Source organism: Carettochelys insculpta, chromosome 3 (genome assembly GCF_033958435.1).
Source record: "Carettochelys insculpta isolate YL-2023 chromosome 3, ASM3395843v1, whole genome shotgun sequence".
Lineage (NCBI taxonomy): Eukaryota > Metazoa > Chordata > Testudines > Carettochelyidae > Carettochelys > Carettochelys insculpta.
The window spans coordinates 178525837-178544274 of NC_134139.1; the positions used below are offsets into that span (position 1 = coordinate 178525837).

Sequence of the window (18438 nt, forward strand, 5' to 3'; positions counted from 1 at the left end):
TGTGTGTGTGTGTGTGTGTGTGTGTGTGTGTGTGTGTGTGTGTGTGTGTGTGTGTGTGTGTGTGTGTTAGTTAATACAGCTAACCGTGAATGTGTGCATCTACAAACCATGATTGTAGGCTTCACTTATAGGATAGGGGATTTTGTCCTGGGAAGCAGTGACTTAGAGCTCATGGTGGATTATCCACTGAACATGAGGGCCAAAGCGTTTCACTAGATAAAAAGAGCCTGTGTGACCTGGGATGTATAAATGGATTTCTAGAGTGTAGGAGAGAGGTTATTTTAGCTCTATATTTGGCACTTGTGTAAGTGTTGCTTGAATATTGTGTCTGGTTTTAGTGTCTGAAATTCAAGAAAAATGTGGATTAATTGGAGAGGGTTCAGAGAAGAACAATGGGAAAGATTAAAAGTTTAGAAAACATGCCTTATAGTGATAGACTGTTGGAGCTCAATCTGTTTAATTTAACAGAGAGAAGGTTGGGGGATGATTTGCTCAATCTAAAGTATCTACATTGGGAACAGCTGTTTAGTAACACGCTCTTCAACTTTTCAGAGAAAAATATAATATAATCTAGCAGGTGGAAGTTGAAGCTAAATAAATTTGGACCTGAAATAAATCTCTGACTTTGGCTACGTCTACACGTGAACGCTACATCGAAGTAGGGACATCGAAATAGGCTATTTCGATGAATAACGTCTACACGTCCTCCAGGGCTGGCAACGTCGATGTTCAACGTCGACGTTGGGCAGCACCACATTGAAATAGGCACTGCGAGAGAACGTCTACACACCAAAATAGCGCACATCGAAATAAGGGTGCCAGGAACAGCTGCAGACAGGGTCACAGGGCGGACTAGCGCTTCCGGGGCAACAGCTAGCCGCTCCCTTAAAGGGCCCCTCCCAGACACATGCAGCCTGCACAGCACGCGGTCTGCAGAGCCACAGGCACGCACACCTCGAGCGACGCAGGCATGGGCTTCCAGCAGCAGCAGCAGCAGCAGCCAGAGGTCCACCCAGCCACCCCTGTAGGAGCAGTGCTCGCCCTGCTCCATGCCATGCAGGAGGCAGCTGAGCACCTCCTTGCCACAGAGGAGGAGCTGCCCGCAGGGGAGGAGGACGCAACCCCCAACCTTGCAGTACCCCGCCCCCCCCACCTCATACGCTGCCGGCTGTGGAGCTACCCCACCAGCACCGACTGGTGGGACCGGCTGGTGCTCGGAGAGTGGGATGACGACCACTGGCTCCAGAACTTTTGCATGAGCTGGCAGACATTTCTGGAGCTATGCCAGTGGCTCACCCCCGCACTGAGGCACCAGGACACCGCCATGCGGCGTGCCCTCACTGTGGAGAAACGGCTCGGCACTGCTGTCTGGAAGCTGGCCACTCCAGACAGCTACCGATCCGTGGGCCAGCAGTTTGGCGTGGGCAAGGCCACCGTCGGGGCTGTCCTCATGGAGGTAAGAGGACCCACAGGGAGATGGGGAGGCAGTCCTGGCAGGGGAGGGGAGGAGGACCCTGGCGGGGGAGGGCCACACACACCCTGCACACCCCTCATGGGTGCTCTCCCATGTGCTTCCCCTGCAGGTCGTCCGTGTCATCAATGCCCTGCTCCTCCCCAGGCTCGTGAGGCTTGGGGACCCGGATGCGGCCATCGCGGGCTTTGCCACCCTGGGCTTTCCCAATTGCTTCGGGGCTCTGGATGGGACCCACATCCCCATCTGCGCCCTGGAGCACAGTGGAGGACGCTACTTAAACAGGAAGGGCTACCACTCAGTGGTCCTCCAGGCCTTGGTGGACAGCCAGGGCCATTTCCTGGACATATATGTCGGCTGGCCTGGCAGCACCCACGACGCCCGGGTTTTCCGGAACTCGGGCCTGTGCCGCCGGCTGGAGGCAGGGACCTACATCCCCCAGCGGGAGATCCCTGTGGGGGACACCACCATGCCCCTCTGCGTCATCGCAGATGCGGCATAACCCCTCCGGCCCTGGCTCATGCACCCTTACACGGGCCATCTGTCAGCCAGCCAGGAGCGCTTCAACCTGCGCCTGAACCACGCGCGCCAGGTGGTAGAGCACACATTTGGCCGCCTCAAAGGGCGCTGGAGGTGTCTGCTCACCCGCCTTGATGCGGGCCCCACCAACATCCCCCAGATTGTGGGCACATGCAGCGCCCTCCACAACCTCGTGGAGAGCAAGGGGGAGGCATTTTTTCAGGGCTGGGCTGTGGAGGCTGGCAGGGCCGACGTGCAGCCACCCGCTGCCCCCAGTCGCCAGGTGGACCCCGAAGGGACCCGGGTCCGGGAGGCCCTGCAGGCCCAGTTCTACAAGGCCGCGGGGTGAACGCTGGCAGGCCCCCCACTGCACCCCCCCATCCTCCACAACAGTCCCTGCCCCTACGCCCACACCACAGAGCACCCAAGAGCACCCCCCACCACTTTTCTTGTAAATAAAAGCAGACATTTGTTCGTCAAATCAAATATCTGTTGAACTCTTATTATTATTATCAAGACTAACTATTTAGAAGCAAAATCAAACTTATATATATATGTATTATAAATAAGGATAAGATGAAAGGGGAAGACAAGGAAGGGGAGAACTATGTACATGGGGGGGCAAGGATCAGCATAACAGCAGGGGTCTCATACAAAAACTATTTACAAAATTACATTAAACTGGGGGGAATATATACAAAGGGGGAGGGGGGGCCCACGTGCTGGGCCCCACACCCCCTAATGTCCAGCGCTGGGGGTGGGCGGCCGCGACCCACGCCTTGGCCTCAGCCCTGGCCGGGGCTGGCTGAGGGCCGGGTGGACCGGTAGATATGGCCGGCGGGTGTCAGCTGGCCCCAGGTCCCCCTTGGCAGAAGGGCCCTCGGTGGCGGGTGGCGGTGCGACAGTGGATGGCGCAGTGGGTGGAGCAGGCAGGGCAGGCGCAGCGGCGGCTGGCGCGGCATGGGGGGCCAGGTAGTCGGCGATACGATCGAAGGTTCGCATGAAGGCCCCCCATGCCTCCTGGCGCCAGGCCAGCGCCCGCTCCTGCAGCTGGAGGCGGCACTCCTCCACCCGCAGCCACTGCTCGGCAACCTCCAGCTGCCGACGATGGATGGCCAGCAGCTGGGGGTCCGTCGCCGTTGGGTGGTGGTGCTGGGTCCGCCGTCTTCCCCGCCGTGGGGACGGTTGGTGCTCCGCCGTGGGCCTGGCCTGGAGTGATGGCCCCGGTGGGCTGTCCGGGACCACTGACACCTCGCCGGTGCTCTCCGGTCCTTCCGATGGTGCAGCTGCGGAACACGGGTGGGAGGGGGGAGAAGAGTGGAGGCAGCCGTTATTGTGGGCCCCGAGCCGTGACCCTTGTCCCCTCACCCCTCTGCTGCTGGTTCCCCATGCCCATCCCCGGGAGATGCTGCTGCTGCTGCTGCTGCTGATGGGGGTCCCACCCCCTCCCCCCGGGGGACCCTAGAGGTTCCGCTCCCCCCAGCCCCGGGGATGGGGCATGGCACTGTCGTGCTGGGGGGCAGGGGCTGATGCACTCTTCTGAGGGATATGCCACTGCTGTCCTTGGGGCCATGGTCATCTGGGCATGTGGAGGGCCCTGGTCATATCTATTACCCCCGCCCCTCAACCCCGGGGGCGTGCACCGGGGGGGTACATACCTGATGGTCCACTCCCACGGTTGGGGGACACCCGGTGGGCGGACACCCGGCTAGAGCTCCACGATGGGATGGCGATCCGCAGGCTGGCGTTGCTGGAGGAGGACTCCCCCTTCTCTTCCTCCTCCTCCGGTGCTCTGGGGGTGGGCTCCTGGGGGGGCCCCTGGGGTGTGGGGCTTGCCTCAGGGGTGGACTCCGCCTCCGGGGCCTGTTGGGGCTTGTCGGCCGAGGTATCAAGTGTGGCCGGAGGGGAGGAAGTGTGCCGGGGGCCTAGGATGTCCCTGAGCTCCCTGTAAAAGGGGCAAGTGACGGGGGCCAGCGTAACCCTGCCGCAGCTCCTTCACTTTACTCCGGACATGATCCGGAGTGTGGGCAGGGTGACCCCGGGTGGCCAGGCCCTCGGCCAGCCGAGCGAATGCATCCGCGTTCCGCCTCTTGCTCCCCATTACCTGGAGCATTTCCTCCTCGCTCCAGAGCCCCAGCAGGTCCCGAAGCTCGGCCTCTGTCCAGAAGGGGCCCCGCTGCCACTTCCCCGACTGGCTGCTGGGCTGGGAGCCCTGGATCCCCTTGCGGGGGGGGTCCCCTGGGGGCGCTTGGGGGGCTGGGGGGTGGCCATCGTGGCGGGTGGGGGTGTGTGGGTGCGGAGGAGCGTGCAGGCTAGCCGCGTGGCAATGCTGCTGCCTGCACGCGCTCTCAGCTTCCTGCAGAGGAAGGCAGGGGGCGGGGAACTTTAAGGGGCCGCTGCACGCGGCCACCATCGAGCTCAGGGGCTGGACAGAACTCAACCCCTCAGCTGATGGCCGCCATGGAGGACCGCGCTATTTCGATGTTGTGGGACGCGCAACGACTACACGTTCCCTACTTCAACGTTGAACGTCGAAGTAGGGCGCTATTCCCATCCCCTCAGGGGTTAGCGACTTCGACGTCTCGCCGCCTAAAGTCGATGTTAACTTCGAAATAGCGCCCAACACGTGTAGCTGTGACGGGCACTATTTCGAAGTTGGCGCCGCTACTTCAAAGTAGCCGTCACGTGTAGATGCAGTCAATGACAGTAATTAACAACTAGCATAATTAACTTAGAATCATGGTGGAGTCTCATGACTATTATTTGAACTTTTTTTAAAAAGATGGGTTATAGGAATTACTTTGAGACCTGTGTTATTCGGAAGGTCAAACTAGATGATTGCAATGGCTCCCTCTGGCTTTGGAATCTGTGAATCTATTAATTTACAGGTAGAATCTTTGAAATCTGGGGCTCTCTGGTCCAGCAATATCCGTGGTCTGATGTTGCCAGACCAGAGAGCCATGATGGCTGGGAGCAAAGTCTGTCTTGGAGTCCAGTGGCCTGGAGCCTCAGTGCGGGCCAGGCAGCCACAGCGAGGCTGGTAATGGGGACCGGCAGCAGCTGGGTGGAGCTGGGAAGCTGTGGCCAGGGGAAGCTGTGGCTACTGCGTTTGCTCTCTGGGAAGCTGCTGGGGCCTGGAGAGTGGTGGTCCCACAGCTCGAGTGGTGGCTGGGGCTTGAGGCTGGGAGTGAGCCAAATGGCTGGAAGGGAAGCCTGGGAGCAAGGGCCAGTGGCCAGCAGGGGAGCTTTGACTTTCCTGGTCCAGCAAAATCCCTGATCCAGCACTGCCCAGGTCCCACAGGTGCTGGCCCAGAGAGGTGCAACCTGCATTTGAAGTATATACTGTCATATACTGCATAATTGGGACCCTGTCTTGAGGATTCCAGTTCAAGTTTGAATTGCTATATTATTGCTGTTTCCTTAGAAGCATTAGAACTATAGATTGTTGGTAGTTTCAAGATGTTTTAGTTGTTAAGCATCAATCAGTTAGTGAGTGTTTTCCCAACGGCTCTGAATCCTTATACACTGTAGGAAATTGACTCATACAGGCTTTTTTTATGAGTAAATCCCCTTCATAAACCATGATCTATAAAATATACATGGAACATCATTGCAGCCAGTTTGACTAAAACAAGGACTGATTTTTCTGTGGGACGGTACGTGTGATTCTGAACAGTAAAGTGCATCTTACTGTGCAGACCAGAAAGCAATATACTACTTAAATGTTGAAATTGGCAAACTAAACCATAAGGCAATGTGAAATTAAAAGGGCTGCCCAGTAGTCAGTTTCATAGGGACTCCAGCTATTTTTATAGGGGTGTACACTTCAAAATAATTTAGAGTAACAAAAAAGAAGACTCTTCTGTTACTTCCTCTGTGATATTACTCATTGGTGAAATGCCTTCTGTTTAACAATATTCAGTAAAGCTGGACTTGTTGGAGCTGACGAGAGCAATCTGAATTGGGTGTGTGGGTTTTATATTCAAAGAATATAAGCTATGTGAGTGAAGAAACATTAGTTTTGTAAATTCACTCAGGTTAAAATTCTCAATATATTGTTTCTATGGCACCCGTTATACCTTAACACCTTAACTTTCTGTATATCCTATTAAATTTGTGTCCTAAAATATATTTGCAGTGTGTTTGATCTATTGTTGCTCTTGGAATCGTTGCATTTAGGTGTGGCTACTTAACAATAATCAATCTGAATTCTAGTCAGTTTGTGACAGAGTAAAAAGAATTTCACATACTAAATGTCCCTCATGCGATTTGTGTGGCTTTACAGTCACATTTTCTTTCTTAAATGGCTTTTGTCTCCTGTTACTGTGTGAAGGCCCATTTCAAATAAAGGGGGGAACTGATTAATTGAGCATGCAGTCAGAAATACTAAAAGTTTCAGCAGCCAGAGCATTGTTTAATGCACAAAATAAACAAATTAGAAAAAACATTTCTCATCTAGTTCAGCTATAGGAATTTTAGATGTTTCTTATACCAAACTGAATAAAACAGTTTTCAGACAGAAGTATCACCTTTAAAAAAAAAAATGGATGCCCCCGAACTGAAATTAATAAAGCACTTTAATTAGGCACATTTTGTGTAAAGAGAATTAATTCCCTGATTCTTTTTGTAGGTTGTTGGTCCAATACAGCATTTAATTATGAAAAAGTTGAATTTCAAAAGAACACATACAAAACCAGAATGAGCACCTGCTAAAGTGCCAATTCTAGACCTCAAGCTTCTCAGAACACTGAGATGGATGAAAGAAGCATCAAGTAGGTTCATATGGCCTGCTGAAACAAAAACTACCACGCAATCCCAGGAGGGGGAACAGAAGCCCAATCCCAGCCACCCTGGGCGGGGGTCCAAAACCCAAGGATTTCAGCCCCAGTCAGGACTGTATCCTGAGCCCCTCCAGCTCGGGCTGTGAAGCCTTGGGGGGTGGCTTCTACTTTGTTCCCAGGTGGTGGGCTTGAGCTTTGGCCCCAGCAAATCTAAATCATCCCTGTTTACCTCATTCAAATGTGGCCACATCCCTCTTTGGGGTTCTGGCCACAGTTTGAGAACCTCTGTACGCCATTGAAATCACTGGAGTAAAGTAGTAGTGAATCAGGCATATGGGCAGTAGTTAAACAGAAGACCAAAAATAATAAGGAAAGTATTTTAAAAATAACTGAATTACTGTGTTTGGTGTGCACAGTAGTTTTTAAGCTTTTGCAGTCAGTGTTCATCAGTCTGTAGGCATATGTAACCAGCAGGGCTTCAGCATAATCTTCGTGCTTTACATATACAGTAACACTAGGATAACCAGCTCATTGTCTTAACCAGCGTGTGGAGCTGGCTGACCTGCTGGGGCCATCCACCTGGCTGGAGCCAGGGGAGCAGGGCCAGGGCCAGCTATCTGTTCAGCAGGGGCAGGCTGCTGCAGGGTGAGCTGAACAGTTGGGGCCAGTGGAGAGAGGCCAGGGCCAGCTGTCTGGCTGGGGCCAGCTGTCTGGTTGGCTGGGGCCCGTGAAGCAGGGATGGCTGCCGCTCCTCTCCACCATCCTGCACATGGGAGTATCCAGGACCCTCAGTTCCCATGGGCTGCCGGACAATAGACATTTTCACTATACCTCAAAGACTAAAACACAACATGTATATTTAATCCTGAAAGTTTGGCACGTATTTTGTTAGTTCCATCAGTGCTATGTATTTCAAATGCATATGATAAACGCAAAAACACAGCCCCACTGATATGGTAGATGTTGTGTCAGAAGTCCTTTTAATTTCTTACTCCAACTATTTATTTTTTGATAGTAAGGAATTAAAATGGTATATTAAATCCAATCAGCTTTCAGATTCATCATTCTGCATAGATGTGGATGGGATAATCCTAAAACCGTGATAGCAGATCCACATCAACAAATAAAATTACCTCAGAATGATTTTAACTCGTTTCAGTCACTGAGGGTGCGTCGACATGAGGAACTAACTTCGAAGTTAAATTCAAAGTTAGGCACTACTTCAAAGCAGTGAGCAGATTGTCTATACACATTTGCCCTTACTTTGAAGTTAACTTTGAAGTAGGAAATCCAACTTAGAAGTCCTTACTCCATTCCTGGGAACGTCCAAGTTATTTTTCTAGTATATACACAGCCTGAAGTTCGTGAGGAACATGGAGATAGGCAGCCCACAACCTAAGCATTTATCTAGGCTGTAAGGAGAATGATACAAATGCTTAGATTTAGAGAACCTGCAAAAGGGGTGTATAGTTATTAGGACTAGTGAGCATACACTAAGGAAGCAGTGTAGTGTTATAAATTCACTTTCACTAGTGTCTGGTCAAAGTCTAAGTTTGTTGATCTTCAGCAAGTATGTCAAACATGCGGCCTGTGGGCCAAATGTGGCCTGATGGAATTTTTTTGCAGCTCTGGGGCTGGGAGTCAGCTGGGGCATGGACCCCTGCTGGCAGCCCCAGCCCTGGGGTACCAGCTGGGACGGGAGAACCCCAGCAGCCATAGGACTGGGAGCCTGCTGAGTCATGGAGTACCTTAAGTTTGTATTTAAATTAAAAATTCTTAAATATATGACCAAATAAGAATTTTACACATCAAATTTTATGAACTATTAATAAAATTATAAAATACTAAAATTCATATTGAGTATTAAATTCTCCATTAAAATTATTGTGTTTATAGTCAAACAAGACCTGATAAATATTACAAAATATACCTAAAACATAATCTATAGTGATAAATTATTACAGTTTTCTGATAGAAGTACATTTTTGGTGGTCCTGAAAGCTGTCAGCTTCCATTTGTGCAGCCCTCAGTAGATTTTGAGTTTGACATCCCTGATCTTCAGTGAGTCCCATATGACAACCCTGATCTGAATGGGTCCCATATGAGACTGAATTTTGTTAATTTTATTCCTGTACACAATGTTTTAAAATAATTAGAAGTGACCCCAGAGACTCATTGCTATGTGGTGTTTTGTTTTATAAATTAAATATAAATTATTAACAGTAGGATACTTGTCAACGGTGGGTCATATGATTGATGCAATTTCATTAGTCAGTTGACTTAACCTTGGATTATTTTGGCACAGTATTCTTATAAACAGTTTTAGGATAGTCTGAACTTTGGTTTAAAGCTATACCTAGTAAAATTGGTGCTTTGTAATACACTTGTTCCTCGTTAAATGAATACTTACGAGTACTCGCTAAAACAAGGGATACATATACTTACCTTTGTTTACTGGATGAGTGAACGCCTCTCACTAAAACGAGCACAACCCCCCTCCCCAAGGCTCCAACCCACTGCAACCTTAACCCTGCCCCACGCAGACCCTAAACCGCCACAGCCTTAGTGCCCCCATCGACCCTGCAGACCCAAATTGCCACAGCTTTAATGCCCCCGCTGGCCCTGCAGACCCCCAACCACGGCAGCCTGACCCCACTGCTGGCCCCACAGACCTGAACCACCTCAGTCTGACCGCCCCCCCACAGACCCCAAACTGCTGCAGCCTTAACCCCCCCCAGCCCCGCAGACCCAAACCGCTTCAGCTTGACACCCCCCCCACTGGCCCTGCAGACCCCAAACTGCTGCAGCCTGACCCCCCCCCCAGACCCCAAACCGCCGCAGCCTGACCCTCCTGCAGACCCCAAACTTCAGCAACCTGAACCCCGCTGCAGACCCCAAACTGCCGCAGCCTGAACCTCCTCCCCCTGCTGGCCCTGCAGACCCCAAACCACCACAGCCTTAACCCCACCATTGGCCTTGCACACCCAAAACTGCTGCAGCCTTAACCCCTGCCCCACGGACCCAACTCGCCACCAGGTTTTAACTCTCTCTCCTGGTCGTGGCCCCAAACTGCCCGTAGCCTTTAATCCTCTCCAACCCAAACCCCCAAACCCAAGGTTCACTTTCCTTTCAAAAGGAGAGCTGCCTGCTGCCACGCTTTTGCCGAGTTAGGAGAACTACGAATGAATCAGAGGCTTTTACCTGTATTTTAATGGGAATTTAGTGTCCCTTTTATGAGTTTTCACCTCTGAGCAGGAAGTTGAGAACCAGTTGTGCTCACATAGCGAGGAGTGAGTGCGCTGTTCTTCAGCGATATTTTTGTATCCTTAACACTTTTGAAACCAGAGCCCATGTCTCTCCACCTTCAATATACTTTGCTTTGTTTTTATAAGCACGCATTCTTTTGTTTCCGTATCCCAGAACAACTGCAGGCTTCATCTTATTTTTACTGTATTTCAACTTCAGTTTTGTAGGTGCTGGGTTTGCTGCCTTCTTCTTTTTTTTTTTTTTTTTCTTTTTGAAAGACATTTTTTGTGAGTATTGCAGACTCATGAATATGATTTTACTGTGAATTTTATGTTGTCAAGATGAAAGCTTTGTGTAATAATAAATAGTGAAAGACCAGGTCATTGTATTGTTGAAATGTCTGCTATCTTTGCTTCAGCACAGAAGACAGAAAGTTCTTGAAAGCAGAAGTTCAGCTAATAAATTAAGTTGTCTAGGAAAACTAAAATTAATGTTAGCTTGTTGCTAAAGGAATAATATTGTTTGGCTTTTCATCAGGCTTGAAGTACAAGGTGTATTGAATATTCCCATAATCTTTAATAATGATTTAAGATAGGGCGAATAGCTTTGTGTGAACATTTAAGAGAATATTTAATACAGTATTGACCAATATTAGCACTAGATGGAACCTGGCTTACCTGTGTTTGTTCATCAGTAATGGACAAGGGAAGGAAGGGAAGTCTTTCTGGCAAGGAGCAGCAGATCAGAGGCTGCTGCTGATTTTTTTTAAAAATGTTTTTATTAAATCATTATGAAATAGAAGTGGAAAAGATGGTAGAGCAGGACAATAACAAGTGGCTGTTTTGTAATATTTTTTCATATTCATTTTTTTTGTAAGGCTCTTGATGTTGACCGAACTGTTCTCTATAAAATGAAGAAATCGGTAAAAGCTATAAATATATCTGGGCTGGGTAAGTACATTTTAATTCCATATGGTATGTTTCTTTGAAAACGTCTTTGCATTTGAAGTAAGACTTAAACACTGATCTGTTCACTGAACAGGGAATTTATAATACAGGAAGTGTTTCAAGTGCTCTTTACTTCCAAATAAATTCTAGACGGTGATTCTGCCCTGGCAGTGAGATAACTAGATTATTTAATATTTTGGATAGCCTTTTTTTCCTCCCCAGTATAATTGCTGTGAACTACAAAATGAACATAAGAACATAAGAATGGCCATACTGGGTCAGACCAAAGGTCCATCCAGCCCAGTATCCCGTCTGCCGACAGTGGCCAATGCTAGGTGCCCCAGAGAAGGAGAACAGAAGACAAAGATCAAGTGATTTATCTCCTGCCATCCATCTCCTGCCCTTGTACTGAAGGCTAGGGCACCATACTTTACCCCTGGCTAATAGCCATTTATGGACCTAACCTGCAAAAATTTATCAAGCTCTTTTTTAAACCCTAATAGAGTCCTGGCCTTCACAGCTTCCTCCGGCAAGGAGTTCCACAGGTTGACTGTGCGCTGTGTGAAGAAAAATTTCCTTTTATTAGTTTTGAACCTACTACCCGTCAATTTCATTTGGTGTCCCCTAGTTCTTGTATTATGGGAAAAGGTAAATAATTTTTCTATATTCACTTTCTCCACACCATTCATGATTTTATATACCTCTATCATATCGCCCCTCAATCGCCTCTTTTCCAGACTGAAAAGTCCCAGTCTCTCTAGCCTCTCCCCATATGGGACCCATTCCAAACCTCTAATCATCTTAGTCGCCCTTTTCTGAACCTTTTCTAATGCCAATATATCTTTTTTGAGGTGAGGAGACCACATCTGCACGCAGTACTCAAGATGTGGGTGTACCACAATTTTATATAGGGGAAGTATGATATCTTTTGTCTTATTATCTATCCCTTTTTTAATAATTCCTAACATCCTATTTGCTTTACTAACTGCCGCTGCACACTGCGTGGATGTCTTCAGAGAACTATCCACTATAACTCCAAGATCCCTTTCCTGATCTCTCGTAGCTAAATTTGACCCCATCATGTTGTACGTGTAATTTGGGTTATTTTTTCCCAAATGAGAAAAAAGCTAAATGAGTCTCCTATTGCTGGTGACCTGGGGGAAGGGGGGAACAAACAAACATTTTCACTTGTTAAGGAACATAAAAACATAAGGAAATACTTGTGTTGTGCATTGTATGTACATATAAAAATGCAGTCCTGTAGCACCTTCAAGACTAACAGTGTTAGGTGATGAGCTTTGGTGGGACAGAAAGCTTGGACCCATGAAACCTCATGACCTGATAAATAATATTGTTCGACTTAAAGGTGCTACGTAACTGTTTTTTTTTTCTTTGTTTTGTTTTGTGAAGATACAGTCTATCACGGCTATCTCTCTGAGACATATAAAGTATGGGTGTATTAACATCTGTTAGTATACTGCAAAAATATTACCCTTCTCAGCAACTGTGTCCCATTGTTGGCACTTATTCTGATCAACTGTAGCCCCTAGTTCCCCATTGCCTTACCAGTTAATCCCAATTTTATACTTCTGCATTTATTTTTCTTCTTCCTAAGTGTAGTAATTTACATTAGTCTTTATTAAAATTTTTAGTCTTACTGATTTCAGACCAATTCTACAGTTTAAAGTCTTGTTGAATTCTAGTTCTGTCTTCCAAAGTAATTGTGACTCTCCCAGCTTCATGTCATCCAACAAGCATACTCCCCACTGTGTTAGCCAAGTCATTAAGGAAAATACTGGAATAATACCAGTCTGGGACAGATGCTTGTGGGACCCCACTAGATATGCCCTCTCAGCCTGACAGCCAAGTATTGATATTTACTTGATATGTATGGTTTTTTAATCAGTTTTGTAGTAGTTTTATAGTAATTTCATTTAGACCATGTTTCCCTGTTAAAAGCCCTACTAAAATTAAGGCACATCTGTCAGGGATCCATAGGCCCAGTGTTCTGGAACAATCCCTGAGAGGACCCCTTTTATATGCCAGACCCTGTGGGGTATTGCTCTTTCATTAAGATAAGCCACTTGGCTTCACTGCCTGCTTATTCTGAGCCTGAGAGCCTTCAGCATTCCTGCTTTGCACCATGAGCTCTCTTCAGCAAGTACACCTGAAAGAGACTTGTATTCCCAAAGGGAGCAGTGTGTCCCCATCCTGAGCATCTGCAGGGACTCTCAGCCAGCATTGTCAAAGTAGTAGTGTTTATTAGATGTCTGGAACACAGCATAAAAAGTCCTTTATTAGTAGAGAGTAGACAGAAAAGAAAGTTACGGTATAGTCCATTCTGGCTAAGCAGAACCCCAAGCAAGCAGTGCCCCCTCTGAGTGGTTTCTTTCCCTATCTTCTTTGTTCAGTTTCCCAGAGTCAATGCCACCTGGCCACTCCTCAGTCCTTTGTTGTCCTGATGATCAAACATAGTGGGTTTCCTGCTGATGGGGTGGTCATTAGTTGGTAGATAGTAAAGGTCATAGTGTTTTGTTTACCACTATGTTCATGGAGCCTCCAATGATGGGCGCAGGCCTCAGATAGTCAGGCACCTGTCTCATTGGCTACGTCTACACGTGAAGCCAACATCGAAATAGCTTATCTCGATGAATAACGTCTACACGTCCTCCAGGGCTAGCAACGTCGATGTTCAACTTCGACGTTGCGCAGCACCACATCGAAATAGGCGCTGCGAGGGTACGTCTACACGCCAAAGTAGCACACATCGAAATAAGGGTGCCAGGCACAGCTGCAGACAGGGTCACAGCGCGGACTCAACAGCCAGCCGCTCCCTTAAAGGGCCCCTCCCAGACACAGTTGCACTAAACAACACAAGATACACAGAGCCGACAACTGGTTGCAGACCCTGTGCCTGCAGCATGGATCCCCAGCTGCCGCAGCAGCAGCCAGAAACCCTGGGCTAAGGGCTGCTGCCCACAGTGACCATAGAGCCCCGCAGGGGCTGGAGAGAGAGCATCTCTCAACCCCCCAGCTGATGGCCGCCATGGAGGACCCGGCAATTTCGACGTTGTGGGACGCGGATCGTCTACACGGTCCCTACTTCGACGTTGAACGTCGAAGTAGGGCGCTATTCCGATCCCCTCATGAGGTTAGCGACTTCGACGTCTCGCCGCCTAACGTCGAAGTTAACTTCGACATAGCGCCCGACGCGTGTAGCCACGACGGGCGCTATTTCGAAGTTAGTGCCGCTACTTCGAAGTAGCGTGCACGTGTAGACACAGCTATTGTGTGGTAGCCTGCCATAGAGTAAACAGCCCTTTTACACCCAGTAGGTGACAGTGCAGCGTATGAGGAAACCTGAGGCACACACATTAGTCATACAAAATATTTACAGAAGATTCTCTTTCCGTCACTATGTTACATCTGCTGCTTCCACCCGAAGCACTAGGCCACTTACTTGCTTAAAGGTTAGAAGTCAGAACCTTTAGTGCTGCAGCACGAGTCAAACCTTGGTGATTTTGTATGTTGAGTAGCACATAATGAATTTATTTTTATCTTTAAAGAACACCTTAGGAAATTATTAACAAAATATTTTATATGTAAAGTTGCAAATTCAACCACAGGAAAGCTAGGAAATGTCTGAATTAATGTCTGAGCAGCCTTCATACAGCTTGTATAGATTCATTATGCCACAGACTTCAGTTACATGGTCACATACTGTTTTTTCCTGTGGGACACATTCTTCATTCAGTGTGCAGGATATATGCACAAGGGGCAGAATTAAAGCTTCAGTGACAATTGTAAATCAGCTGTTCCCCAATTTTATAGTGTTTGACTTGCAGTCTAAATAATGTTCTTTAATGTAGTTTATTTTGCATGTATAATATATGTTATGTATAATATATTAAGTACTAGCTTTATTTTAAAAGGAGATAAACAAAATAGCTCAGCTCAGAATCCTTTCTGTTTTTAAAAGATGTGTATTCTGCTTGATCATCGTGGAATCAATTAAATTAAGGGAGGGTAGACTTAAACTTTGCAAGAGGCTAAATCTGCAAAATCCAGTAAGCATGTGTTTTGATGTCTAAGTTTAGGCACAAATAAGTGATAGACTTAACTAGCTAATAGATTCTATACTAAATTAGCATGGTCTTATGTTTCATTTAAAGAATGTTAAGATTTCCATTTTGGACAGTATGTATGTATGTATATCTTTCAGTGATTGAGGAGGAAACATATTTATAAAGTCAATCACATAATATGTGTTTTGTTCTTCATTTCATTATCCCTTTTGTAAACTTTCTGATTAATTTTCTTTTCAAGGGTTTTTCTCTTTCAGGAAATGAGTATTTCTTGAGTGAGGAAAATCATTGCACTTTTTACAGATGTAGTGTAAGAAACATGCCAGTGTTTTTAATCAACAAGCGTAGGCTGAATTTATTGCCAGAGAATTAGTTTGATGCATAATCTAACAAACATGGTTTAAAATAACTTAATCAGGAGACTTAATCTGAAAGTTTTGGAGTTTTGTTTTAGCCACTTGTAATTTTCAGTAATTTGTTCATGTTAATTGGAGTTAATTTTTTGTTTCTCTTTTGAAGCTCATGTAGAAAATGAAGAACAGTACACTCAAGCATTGGAGAAATTCGGTGGCAACTGTGTGTGTAGGGATGATCCAGATTTGGGGACAGCATTTTTAAAATTTTCTGTGTTTACAAAGGAATTGACTGCTCTCTTCAAAAATTTGGTAAGAAATTGTCTAAAATAAAACATGTTTATGATTGGAACTGTATTAGGAAGAATTATACATACAGAGGATGCAGGAATATTTGCTGGTTTTCTTGGTGAACTACAACAGTTGTTTATGTTGGGAAAACAAAAATCACTGTTTTGGACACCACTGTTTCCTACCTCCCTGAGAATATCTATAATCTCTGACTTGAGCCAGTGCAGCATATTAGCAACTTTGCTTCCTTAAAGGCCATGTCTACACTAGCCAAAAACTTCGAAATGGCCATGCAAATGGCCATTTTGAAGTTTACTAATGAAGTGCTGAAATACATATTCAGTGCTTCATTAGCATGTGGGCAGCCGCGGCACTTCGAAATTGACGCGGCTCGCTGCCGCGCGTCTCATCCAGACAGGGCTCCTTTTCGAAAGGACCCCGCCTACTTCGAAGTCCCCTTATTGCTATGAGCAGATGGGAATAATGGGACTTAGAAGTAGGCGGGGTCCTTTCGAAAAGGAGCCCCGTCTGCACGAGCCGCACGGTGGCGAGCCGTGTCAATTTCAAAGTGCCGCGGCTGTCCGCATGCTAACGAAGCGCTGAATATGTATTTCAGCACTTCATTAGTAAACTTCAAAATGGCCATTTGCATGGCCATTTTGAAGTTTTTGGCTAGTGTAGATATGGCCAAAATGTATAACTGAAACATGGTTCTTTGAAGCCTGTGAATCTTAGTGCTTTCCTCAAGAAGTGGACATAATACCTATTATTAAACAGCAGCAGCAAAAAAAAGCTATTTAAAATTATTAAACTAACAAAATATAACCTGTGTTTCACTGCTTGTTCACTCTGGTTTTGTCTTTCTTTTACATATTGGTTTTGTATTATGTAATTGGATTTTAAGTTTTTGGAGAGCTGATCGTCTACTTACTTGCCTGTAAAAAGTATGGCCCATTTTTGGCACTCTTTGGCTACGTCTACACTAGCCCAAAACTTTGAAATGGCCATGCAAATACATATTCAGTACCTCATTAGAATGCCGGCAGCCACGGCACTTCGAAATTGACGCGGCTCGTCCAGATGGTGCTCCTTTTCGAAAGGACCCCAGCAACTTCGAAATCCCCTTATTCCTATCTGCTGTTAGGAATAAGGGGATTTTGAAGTTGCTGGGGTCCTTTTGAGAAGGAGCCCCGTGTGGACGAGCCGTGCGCAGGCAAGCTGCGTCAATTTTTAAGTGCTGCGGCTGCCGGCATTCTAATGAGGCGCTGAATATGTATTTCAGTGCTTCATTAGTAAACTTTGAAATGGCCATGTGTATGGCCATTTCGAAGTTTTGGGTTAGTGTAGATACGGCCTTCAAATAACGACATATAAGGTTCAATTCTACAAATGCTGAGCACATCAAGTCTGTGTCTACACGAGCCCCCTCCTTTTGGAAGGAGCATGTTAATGAGGGAGTTTGAAAGATGCTAATGAGGCACTTCCATGAATATGCAGCATCTTGTTAGCATAATGGCATCTGCAGCCATTCGAAAGTACCACTTTCGAATCAGACGCTGCCTGTGTAGCTGGCCTTTCAAAACAACCCCCCCCACCCCCCAGTCTTCGAAAGCCTCTTCTTCCCATTTGTTTTGTAGACACAGCCCAAGTGTTACTGAAGTCAATAGGAGTTCAGGGCACTCTGTGTCTTGCAAGTGAAGGGCCGTTTTGCATTTGTTCTACAAGCACAAATAGAACATGGAAATATAAAAAAACTGGAATTGCAAGGTACAGATTTGTTGCCCCGATTGCTTGCTTTGCAATATTCAGAGGGCACGGTCAGGGAATGACAGCTGGCTGCATCCCCTTAACGGGTGATTACCTTAGGATAGGTGAGTCCCAAACCCTTATGGAGCCACCTACAGCTAACTTTTATTCTGTCTTTCCCACAGGCTTCAGTGCAGGGTCAGGAAAGTGATATGGCCAGTCTCAGACCTAGTTTTCAGCTATGCTCAACTGGCAGTGGTCTCCTGGGGACTCTTGCCAGTTGATGTTATTTAGGGGAGCCTCCAGGCACTAATTGGCTCCCTGCTGCTGTCTCCTCTCTGCTTCACTGAGCCTGATCTTGGTGAGACAGAATATAGCCTTCAATGTATTAGCAATTGTAATATATTTCCCATTGAATTTAGGTGTTCCGGATGCGGTATATGTTATTGTGAGATTAAGAGTCAGTTTTTGCTACTTTTACTCAAGTTCATAATTCATGCTTTAGCATAACAGCACTCAGTGAAATTAGTAGACCTATTCGGGAGTAAGAGTGACAGAACTGATCCTCTTAACGTGCTGCCAAGGGTAATATACTCATGTTACCACATTATGGTGAGTAAATTGATATGCTCAGCTGGAGAAACAGTTCTGCACCATGAATTTCATTTACGTCATGTGTACTAAGTAATGAATGTTTTAACAAGAAAAGTTGACTAAGAATATGTCAGCTTTTTAGTTTTTGCTAAAATAGCAGTGGAGAAGCTGAAACTGTTAATGTCTATTTCTAAAGGTATTTTTAATTTAAGCCAAATAAATGTGGACATTTTACTGGGAAAAGTAACAGCTGTTGCTAGTAAAAAAAAAAATTGAATTACCACAGTTACAAAATGGTATGGGTTAATGTCATAAGGATAATAGTGTAGCTTTTAGATACTACTTTTCACCAAAAAAGTCTGTTATCTCCTTTACTAAGGAAGTGTCTAGATACTATGTCTGGCC

General features: G+C 46.6%; 1 protein-coding gene across 3 annotated transcripts in view; it reads left to right on the forward strand.

Moving 5' to 3' along the window:
* Positions 1-18438, forward strand: part of ASAP2 (ArfGAP with SH3 domain, ankyrin repeat and PH domain 2) — a 231254-nt gene that overhangs the window by 39722 nt on the left and 173094 nt on the right. For all 3 annotated transcript variants that reach the window (XM_074991235.1, XM_074991236.1, XM_074991237.1), the window contains exons 2-3: positions 10895-10967; positions 15569-15714. In XM_074991235.1, the coding sequence (XP_074847336.1) occupies positions 10895-10967; positions 15569-15714 (219 nt within the window). The remainder of the gene's footprint in view (positions 1-10894; positions 10968-15568; positions 15715-18438) is intronic.